At 39.4% G+C, this 11,742-nt stretch overlaps 1 protein-coding gene across 1 annotated transcript; it reads right to left on the reverse strand.

Moving 5' to 3' along the window:
• Positions 1-5,560: 5,560 nt before the first annotated feature.
• On the reverse strand, positions 5,561-10,045 carry LOC139975438 (uncharacterized). Its single transcript, XM_071983428.1, has one exon. It carries the CDS (start codon positions 10,043-10,045, stop codon positions 5,561-5,563), a length of 4,485 nt encoding a protein of 1,494 aa, XP_071839529.1.
• Positions 10,046-11,742: the final 1,697 nt, after the last annotated feature.

Below are 11,742 nucleotides of genomic sequence, written 5' to 3' on the forward strand. Positions count from 1 at the left end.
TAGCAAATTGGGAGGTTACGGGTACGACACCCGGCCGGTCATAGAAAGGTGGTTTTTTCATTCAAATTGAAATTTGAGTTAACATGTTGAATTGGAGGCCACCCGACGTGTTAGTTGTAACCCATAAGCCCATGCGAGTGTCTCCCACATTTGTGGTATTTTAAGTGTCGTAAAAGTAACCGCTGATTATTATATTCTTATTATTATTGATTATTATTATTATAATAATATGTACGTCGGGAGGTTCAGCGAGCTAAGCATTTATTAAGACCAGGGTGTAAACAATAGTCAACAGACTAGAATGGTCTACAATGGAATAAATTATTCCTTTACTTTAAATTACTTGTTTTTTAAGCCGCAAGTAATACCTTTTATATCAGGGCCACCTTTCACAAATTAATTCGAATATCTGGTATAAGCAACGACCGTATTAAATATATTTAGAGGGACAACAAAGTCTAATATTTATGAACACTTATGAATGCGAAATTATAGAAACAAATTTTCTAGCTAATTTGATAGCTTGTTTCTATGCTGAGAAATATGTTCTGAAATTTGTTGGTTTCATTTTGATATTACTTTTCGCAACACTTTGTGTTGTCTCAAATGGACATTACGGCAAATTATTTCTAACGCCGTTTAGTCGACAACGCCCGAAGAGTGTTTCGTACAAAATAAATATCAACATCACTTAAACTTAAGAATAGCTGTAGATGTATAGTCATGTATGCTAGCCCACATTTGCATATTATAATCCGGTCGGACTGTGTTATTCGTCACCACGTGATGTCGCTTAATTCCTGATTAATATAGCCTTCACATAGAACATATATTAAACTGTGTAGAACATGTGAGATGATGAGTTTATCAATAAAATATTTGGGATACATGTCTGAATTTGTACCATGTATGTATAACGAAGATATGTCTGGTAATACTATGTGAAGCGTACATCAAATATCAACTTTACCCAAGCAAATGGTTGATATGTTACATTACCATGTAGTTTGGTACATCAATAGAAACGTCGTAAATTCAGTTTGATCAGTTCGTATGTCTTCATGACTTTCCTGAGTATAACTCTACATGGGCGATTTGTTATACGTAGAAAAGCTATAGTACAAAGGTATGTGCAGATAATAGCTGTGAGCATTATACGTATCACTCATAATGGTATACTACCAAATATGCTAATTTCTGTGAATTGAAAAATGAGCTTGGCATATATCCTTTAGTCTATTGCTTTCGAAATAAGTTTGGTTTAGGTGGGCTGCAGTGAAACTAAACAGTATTCTTCACTAACTCAACCGGTAAAATAGTGGTCACACGTGGTCAGAAGTGAAGGATGGGAAGGGGAAAGTCGGGAAGGGGACGCTTGGGCTGGTGAACATCAGTATTCCTGTGTAGTCACGAGAAGACTACTTAGAACCGAAAATGTACTCATTCCTTCTCTGAACAAATCTGACGGAGAAGGGAAGCTAGCTAGGCAACAGGTGTGAGTCACATCATGGAAATATACTATATTGTATTAACTGTACCAGCACATACAATAGTTTTCTAACCTTCGAGATCTGAAAAGAAAGAAGTTAATAAAGGAATTTCACGGAGGCAACTATCAGGTTTGTCTGTACTATAGCTTGAAGAATAGGTAGTGCAGTTTGTATTTGCTGTCCGTCACTGTTGAAGTTACTGAGTAAACTTCCTTGTAACACTCTTGACGTTTAGTGATCATAGAATTAACACCAAACATGTTGTCACCATGGTAACGTACTGGATTCAAGATAACCTACCTATCTTTGACAAATATTGTTAAGCACCGGGTCGTGCAACTCTCCTATATATGACATCATTTTTCAATCGTTAAATTTAACTTACAATTTTCTGACAAAATGATTCAATGCCAACCCTCGACTGTCCAAATACACTACTATGGACATGAAAATAGAAAAGATTTTTTTTCGTTGCCAATGATGTCATTGTACATTTAGTTTCGTTGTACTAGCGAGATGTATTTCACTGACACAAGCTTAAAATAACAGTAGAAGAAAACCAATTAATTAACCTATTTTACACAATTAACTAACCAATTAATTTAACTAGGTGATGAAGATGTGGGTAATAATCAACTTTATCAAAACAGTTGAGAAAGATATTATTCCATAAGCAAGATATCACTGGTTTTGATGTTCTTTCATGCATACAGAGAAGACTAAACGACTTGACCAAGTCCACACATCTAATCGTTGTAGCCAACGGCGCTTATGTTTTTTCATGTATAATGACTGGTTTGCTTTTTTCTTTGACACGATAAAGCTTTGATAAGTTTCATCATTTATCTTTATCGCTATAATGCATGCCATTTGGTTCCGTTTCCCCAAATACGTTTTAATATTAAGTACGTATATTAATAGCCGTTAAATACAACGACTACGTCTTTTATTGATAACGCTTGCATCTCAGTATGTATTTTACTGTACAGTTTCGTATTGGTGAACTGTCGGCGTTCCATAAGATTGCCTTGGTAACTCTCTGGTGTTAAGTTCTCTTTGGTCTGCATAGTCATACGTGTTATTTGTATTGTTAGTTATGGTAGTATCGTACATTGTTTGGTCTCTGGTATTATATATCCTCATAGAATAGGCTGCAGCTGCTGCAGGATCTTCGTTCTCTTCGTTTTCTGCACTTTTTGAGGCATTCTTCCTATCCTTTAGTTTGTAACACGTAAATAGAAGTGCAATAAACGGTACTATAAAGCCAACAACTGCACAGGACAACCCAATACCTACGAGCTTGAATGATGTTTGTTGTGGTACTCTCCTTTTAGTAGTCGATGCTGCAGTCACTGTTCCTGTGACTACTTGCTCAGACTGTTGGTCAGATGTACCCGAGGACCCTGCATCGAGGAGGGGAGTTGGCGCTGTGATAACGTCGATCATGGGAAAATATAAGTTAAAGAAGCAACTTTTTGAAGAGTCATTTACATAAGAACACTTGTATAGACCGGTAAGATTCTTCTTTGTGATTTTCGTATTTGAAATCCCCACAGTCTTCACTACAGATGTGAATGAAAGATGTTGAATTGTATAGTCCGTAAATATCTTCGAATGGCTTCCTGGTTCGATTATTTCCCATCTCTGTAAAACAGTTTGACCAGTCGAACTAAAGATGTAACAGAACAATTGAAAGCTATTATCAGATACATTACACTTAGCCAAGCACTGAGGCGATTCCGTAACAACGTTGAGTTCATACGTATCCTCCATTGTTGTGACTCCATTCTGTACCCGGCATTTATATATTCCTCTGTGTTTAATGGTAACATTGATAAATGTAATATCCAGTGAACAAGACGAAGAACTTTTAGCAAAAAAAAAAACCTGTGACTGAAACCCTCCTTCCTCGTAGATAGATATGTCATTAAAAAACATTGATATATTACAGGTTGTCAGTCCATCCCACACACACTGTAAAGTAAATTTCTCTCCAGGAAAGATGACGTCACTCAATTTTCTGAATAATGAAGGACCAAGTTGTACGGAGGTGGTTTGTACTGAAGCTACAAGAAGTATATGGATAATGGCGCCATACATAACGTAACAGACAGGTCGAAGATAGTAAGTGCTTTCCATCACGTTTTATATACATCTAGCAGTAGAATTGTCTGAAAACTGCAACAGATCGCTTTCACCGTGTCCGCAGCCAACAGAACACCACTTACACGATGTCAATCACCAAGACTAGAACACTGTATTTAACGATATTCAATATGATCAAACGACAACTGCGATAAAGTCAGACGGACAGAAATACGTTTAAACAATCCAAGCGATAATGAAGTTTTATGCAATTTTGCTCTCCAATATTCTCGCGAAGACCTACAGACCTGCAGTTGTAAGTATAGACTGTTAAGATGTATGAATTAAACCTTAGTTAGTTTTAATCTTGGTAGTTTTAAGTTGCACCTATATCGTGGGTAAGCTTCTGATATACCCGCAAAAGCACTACTACTTGCCTTCCTGCAAAAGGTACCTTAACTAGAGCTTCACCATTAAGATTCATTGAACCGGTACACGTTCTTTTATCGTTTATTATTATTATTTTATTTGTTTAATGTCATTGTCAAAGTGAAGTTTATAAAGTTGCGTCAAATAATTCGTGAAGTATAATAGTATGCTATCCCTCAGTGAAGAGTTGACACGTTCACCAGTCATTATGGCACTCTCAGTTTAAAGTAAGCCTACCAGGAAGCTTGTACTTCTTCACGTCCTTAGAATTTCATTTTGTTCTCCAAAGACATAAAGGCTGTCTAATATTACACCGATTGACTAAACGTTCTCAGCCGATGTTTTTCCGATGAGGTACTTTTATGTAGTTCTCATTTTTGCGAACGATATACAACTAGCTTTTCCAATGTCCAGTATCATGTTTGCCTTTCAATGTAACACTGATAATTATTAGTGACACCATCTAGGGTATACAACTGTCACTACTATCATATATAGGGCCAGCGAGCTGAGCGTTTGTGACCTCGCAAAATACTGATGGAAATTGACAATCGAGTCTTCTGTGGTTTGCGAATTTGGAATGGAGTTTGGTTTAATTTATTCTTTTATTGGTTTCGAAACAGCTCCTTTCACCAAGGCAGCAGTGCAGTGACCACGAAAGCACTACTTGCACCCTACCTCCTCATCGTAGTACAATAAAATAATGTAATGAAGTGTGTCACAAGGTCCCCCTAAACAGGGTCCTTGGAACAGGTGCAGGTCTGACACATAGAATCGATAAAAGAAGCGATACGAGTTTTAAACACAAAAATTTACTTTATTAAATGAAACCATAAGTTACGTGAGGTCTCCTACAATAATACTTAGAAATACAAATGAATAATAATAATAATACGAATAATGCAGGTTAGGCTTGAAACGGCTTTCTCTCCAGATACAGGATAACGACTCTATCTCCGCCTCTCAGGCAATCGAAAGGAACATCGCATGTCTCCTCTCAGTCAATGCTTGACCTAATTCTCAGGTCACAAGCTACCACCAGGTCACGGCTCCAATCCAAAACCTGGTTCACGCAATACGTTGACTTTCACTATACGTTGACTTTCACAATAGACGTTGACTTTCACAATATACGTTGACTCTCACAATATACGTTGACTCTCACAATATACGGTGACTTCACTTTCAAAATTATAACTTTTTTTTTACTGTGCTGGTCCCCGACCAAATCGTCTCCCAATCTATACAGCGGGATGTCAGTGAGCGAAGTGAGTAACTCTATGCTTAATATTCCACAGAGGAAACATTCCAAAAACCGCCCAAGGAATGTAAAGGTACGACTACTAGTATTAAGTCTATTGTTACACACACATTTATGCAAATGAGATACTGCAGTTACATAATTAGAAATTCCCTAAGTAGTACAACTAAGAGTGTTATTTTGATCGACCCCCTGACATATCTCCTCCCTTAAGAAGATTAATAAAACAAAATCTTTTACTTCGATCAAAATATATATCTTCACCACATGTTTATGACAGTATAATCAGTAAGGCTTACTCATCATTAGCTACACATCTACTCAGGAAATCCGCCCCAAAATTTTCCGAACCCTTAATTACATGCACAACGTACCGATAGGGCTGTAGATCTAAGGCCCACCTCATCACACGATTGTTGTTCATTTTAGCTTTAGTAATGTAAGCGAGTGGGTGATGGTCAGTTTCAATGGTGAACTGTTTCCCATACAAATACACATGAAATCTTTTCACCGCCCACACCAATGCGAGACATTCCTTTTCAATGACCGAAAATTTCTCCTCCCTTGGTAATAATTTCTTACTCGCAAAAGCGATGGGGAACTTACACCCTTCAATGTCCTGCATTAGCAATGCCCCAATACCCTTATCCGATGCGTCTGTCCTCAGTATGTAAGCTAGTGAAGGATCGGGTAAATGTAGAATTGGCGCGTTCGCAAGTCGCTGTTTTAACACCTTAAAAGACACTTCTTGGGCAACGCCCCATTTGACTTTGTTTGGCTGACCCTTTTTAGTAAGATCTGACATAGGTGCGGCAATTGCCGAAAAGTTCGGTATAAATTTATTGTAGTAGCCAACCAGGCCAAGAAAAGATCGCACTTCTTTTTTTGTGGTGGGTTGTGATGCTACCATAACCGCTTGGACTTTCTCAGGGAGGGGTTTCACTAAGCCTTCACCAACAATATGCCCAAGAAATTGTAGGGATTTGTAGGCTACTGAACATTTACTTGGCCGTGCGGTCAACCCTGCCTTACGTAGTCTTTCCAACACATTCCTCAATGCCTTTTCATGTTGTGCGAAATCATTTGTGAAGATCAAAATATCATCAATATAATTAATCACGTGGTCTAGGCCATTTAACAAGCGACGCATCATTCTCGTGAATGCGGCCGGCGCGTTAACCATTCCAAAAGGAAGTACGGTAAATTGATACAGGCCTTCTGTGGTAACGAACGCGGTTTTATCTTTATCACATTCTGTTACAGGGATTTGCCAGTACCCTTTTGTAAGGTCTAGCTTACTAAAATATCTACCAGCTGATATGCGCGACATCAAATCCTCAATATTGGGGATTGGCTCTGGATCTACAAGTGTAACTGAATTTAACTTGCGATAATCCACGCAGAATCTGTTTGAGTTATCTTTCTTGCGCACCATCACAATCGGTGACGCATATTTTGAAGTTGAAGGTTCTATAACGCCCATGCGCAACATCGCGTCTAGCTCGCTTTTGATTGTTTCCCGTAATGCGTGCGGCGCGGGGTATGGTCGTGACCTAACCGGGTCATCGGTCGTTAAAGTCACTGCGTACTCTAGCAAGTCAGTCTTGCCAGGAAGGTCTGTCAAAACATCTGTGTATTCATTCAAAAGTTTATTGACCTTCTTCCTTTCTATGTCTTTCAAACAGTCGCCCACATTGACATCTTTAACACTTTCCTTTTGTTCTAATGGCAATTCTATGATTGCATCTTGATCAGTTTCACTGTCGACCTCAATCACCCCTGCCCCCAGAGTTTCAAGGCACACTGTCGATGAAGCGACCTCTGCGTCATCTTTATGATATTGTGCTCTTGTCACATACCTTTTCAACAAGTTTGCATGGTAGATTTTGGTTTTTCCTGCTTGTTTTACTTTGTAGTCATTTTTGCCTACTCTCTGTTCTATTTCAAATGGTCCCTTCCATTGTAATAACAATTTGTTGTTATCAGTAGGTAGGAGAAGTAAGACAAGATCCCCTTTTGCAAATTTTCTGTCCCTTGACCGACTATCATAGTACCCTTTGTATCTTGCAGCAGACTTGGCTAATTCACTTTGGGCTAATTGACATGTAGATTCAAGTCTATTGCGCAAGTCAATAATGTACTCGTAAGTAGTTTTTACCTCTTCGTCCGCGTCTTTCACCCACAAATCATGTAAGATTGCTAACGGACCTCTCACGGATCTCCCATATATCAGTTCAAAGGGGGAGAACCCTAAACTACTCTGAGGAACCTCCCGGTATGCAAACAAAAGGGCGGGTAAAAACCGATCCCATTCTTTTGGCTTTTCCGCGCACAATCTTCTAAGCATTCGCTTTAGCGTTCCATTGAATCGCTCTACCAATCCATTACAGATTGGATGGTAGGGGGTTGTGTGAATCTGGCGAATTGAAAGCAATTTGCCTACTCCTTTCATGACATCAGATGTGAACTGTGTTCCGAGGTCACTTAAAACTTCACTTGGTACTCCTACGCGCGAAAATACCTCTACAAGGGCCTCAGCTACGCGTTCAGATTCTATGCGTGGAAGCGCAACTGCTTCGGGGTATCGCGTTGCAAAATCAACAATTGTTAAGATATATCTATTACCGCGTTCACTAACGGGCGATATGGGGCCTACAAGATCCACGGCTATTCTGCGAAATGGTGTATCTATAAGGGGCATCTTATCAAGAGGGACCCTTTGAACTTTGCCTTTGGGGAAAGTTCGCTGGCAAATGTCACACGAGGCACAGTACCTCTTGACATCAGCTTGTAATCCTGGCCAGTAAAAATATGCCTGAATTCTATCGATAGTTTTCTTTGTCCCAAGATGGCCTGCCATAGGCGAGTCATGTGCTACTGTGAGAATTTGATTTCGAAATTTAGTAGGGACCACTAACTGTTTTGTCACTATTTTCAAATTACCCGGTCTTTCTGACTTAAACTCTCTGAACAACAAATTCTCCTTTACTAGAAACTTGATTTCGTTTGCTTTCCCTGTAAGTCTAATTTCACTCTCATCTGCTAATTTTCTGACCTTTTGTAAGGTTGAATCCTCCTTTTGTGCCTTAATCAGTTCAGCTCTACTAGCTACAACAGGTATGTCAGAGTCCACCAACGACTGAAAAGATTTTTCTTTCTTCAGTTTTTGTGCCCTTGTTTCAACTCCCCCCGTAGACTCTAGGGATTCTTTGTTTGGTGGTTTCCAACTAGGGTCGGGGTCCAATGGTCCCCTCACTCCAGGTATATTTCCTAATACTAGCCCATATATTGGTTTTTGCATGACTAGTGCTTCAACTGTTCCAGAAAAATATGGAGTACTAACAGTTATCACGGCGACGGGGAATTCACGGACCGTCCCATCCATTAAAGCACACCTTCTTTTAACTCCTTGCAATTGTTTTTCATTTATGAGAGCTTCCTGTACAACAACCGCACTACAACCAGTGTCGCGCAGGACTTCAACCTCAGTGTTACCTATTAATCCCTTCAAAACTGGCATACCTTGACCGGCATTGCAGGCTGCGCTTGCAAGCGGAATTTCGTGACCACAGGCCAGTTTGACATAAGACCCATTGGATGGAAAACATGTAGGCCTACAAAGCTTAATATCGACGCAAGCTCCCAATGGTCTGTCTTTATTGTGCGCTAGTTCGGGTGAAGTCGCAATGGTATTGTCTTGTTCTAAACCTCCCAATCTATCACGTGGAACACCCTCAAACTTACGGTTACAGTCCTTAGCTAAATGGCTTTTATTACCACACACAAAGCACCCACTGAAATTTTGACCTACGGTAAATCGATTATCTCGATTATTATTGTTACCACGCCCACCACGGTTACTACCACCCCGATAACTACGATCACCATGATTCTGCTCTGTGTTACCGCGCCCCCTGTTTTGATTTGGATTATATGATCGGTTATTTGGCCTATTTCCATTACTCGTTTGACTAGATCTGAAGTGAGCGAGGGCGTATTGGTCTGCCAGGAACGTCAATTCTGACAGTGAATGTGGTTTACGTTCTCTTAAAAAGATAGCCAATTCCTTATTACAACTTGCCAGCAATTGCTCTCTTACTAGTAACTCAATAACCCCTTCGAAAGTTTTCTCTATTTTTGCTAATTCCATCCAGCGAGTTATGTACCCATTAAGTCTTTCCGCGAACTGCACGTAAGTTTCATCCGCTGAAGGTTTCGCAATTCTAAATTTGTCCCTGTAACCACCCTCGGTTAATTGATAGCTTTGTAAAAGCGCGGATTTTAACTGCTCGTAGTCTGTTGCAGTTGCTACTGGTAGGCGAGAGTATATCTCCAGTGCCCGACCAGTTAAGAGTGCACTTAAGGACAACGCCCAATTTGATTCTAACCAACCACATGACGTGGCAAATCTTTCGAACCTTAGCAAATATGCATCCAGGTCATCAAACCTGTCACGAAATTGAGGCAATTTGGGTAATTTTGGAATTGTACGTACTGTGTCATTTGAATCAGTACTTTGTGTATTCTGCCTACTTTCAGCAATTTTCAATTCATACTCTTTCATCTCAAGTGCGTGTGCACGTTCCCTCTCTCTTTCCTCATGCTCACGTTCAATAGCTTTATCTTGTTCTTGACGCTCGAAAGCTTTTTGTTTTTCCCCACGTTCAACCCTTCTTTCCTCCCTTTCCAGAGCTTGCTGCTCTTGTGCAAATTTAATTAATCCATCCCCCTCTAAACCCAATTCACGCCCTAAAGTTAGGCATTGCTGTAATCTATCCATAACTTAAATTAGTATTCGTTACAGTTTCTTTCTCTAAAACTATATGATAACACGCTAAATATGGACTTTCTTTTATCGACTCTCTGCATCAAATTAAACCATGCACAATTTGGGGGGGGGCAAAAGATGCCCTGCACTTCCACCAGTTGTCACAAGGTCCCCCTAAACAGGGTCCTTGGAACAGGTGCAGGTCTGACACATAGAATCGATAAAAGAAGCGATACGAGTTTTAAACACAAAAATTTACTTTATTAAATGAAACCATAAGTTACGTGAGGTCTCCTACAATAATACTTAGAAATACAAATGAATAATAATAATAATACGAATAATGCAGGTTAGGCTTGAAACGGCTTTCTCTCCAGATACAGGATAACGACTCTATCTCCGCCTCTCAGGCAATCGAAAGGAACATCGCATGTCTCCTCTCAGTCAATGCTTGACCTAATTCTCAGGTCACAAGCTACCACCAGGTCACGGCTCCAATCCAAAACCTGGTTCACGCAATACGTTGACTTTCACTATACGTTGACTTTCACAATAGACGTTGACTTTCACAATATACGTTGACTCTCACAATATACGTTGACTCTCACAATATACGGTGACTTCACTTTCAAAATTATAACTTTTTTTTTACTGTGCTGGTCCCCGACCAAATCGTCTCCCAATCTATACAGCGGGATGTCAGTGAGCGAAGTGAGTAACTCTATGCTTAATATTCCACAGAGGCAACATTCCAAAAACCGCCCAAGGAATGTAAAGGTACGACTACTAGTATTAAGTCTATTGTTACACACACATTTATGCAAATGAGATACTGCAGTTACATAATTAGAAATTCCCTAAGTAGTACAACTAAGAGTGTTATTTTGATCGACCCCCTGACAAAGTGATTAAATGAACAAATACAAAACAGCATAAATTTTAAACAAAATAGAATATGAAACATGAAAACAAGTCAAAATAGAATTACCTAATAAAATCCTCATTATAGAAAACTAACACCACCACCCATAAAAGAATAAGAATATCGCTTTGTGTGCACCGTCGGTATATCCCTCCAATCCACCGCAGTGCAGAATAATGCAGTCACTAAGTTGACAATGTAGAATTTAACTCTCGTAAGAGCAGGTCTTCTCCATAATATCCCCCCCCCCCCAACCCGCCGCAATATAATAATTCTGATATGTCATATCAGAGGTTTTCAGTTAAACTTTTCAGAAGACATTTACCCCTATTTGTACATCTGCATGCATAAGTGCCTCTCATGATAGACATAAGTTGTATAAAAGGAACGTTACAGAGTCATGTAATTAAAAGACAACTATACTAATTAACAAATGTTGTTCTCTTGCACTGACAGCTCAAATATTGTCAGAAAGATTGGATTCAATCAGGTTGTGTGAGTGGGTGGGAGGTTTTTTTTGTGGGGAATGGGAGCCCAAACTTCGAAGGGCAGTGGGCATGTGATTTTGATTTCAGAAAGGAAACCGCAAAAAAAGCACACAATGTCCCTTTGTACATTCTCAGTCTAACACTAATTGTAGTGTTTGAATTTGAACTTAACAAAACGTCACATTTTAATTACCGTTTCCTTAGTTTCTCAACTAAAGGGCACTTTCCATTACAAATATAGAAGAAAGAAACTTTCATTCACACAAAGAAGCAAGTCTAGTTTTATGAGAAGGTTTTCC

This window comes from Apostichopus japonicus, chromosome 10, assembly GCF_037975245.1.
Source record: "Apostichopus japonicus isolate 1M-3 chromosome 10, ASM3797524v1, whole genome shotgun sequence".
Classification (NCBI taxonomy): Eukaryota; Metazoa; Echinodermata; class Holothuroidea; order Aspidochirotida; family Stichopodidae; genus Apostichopus; species Apostichopus japonicus.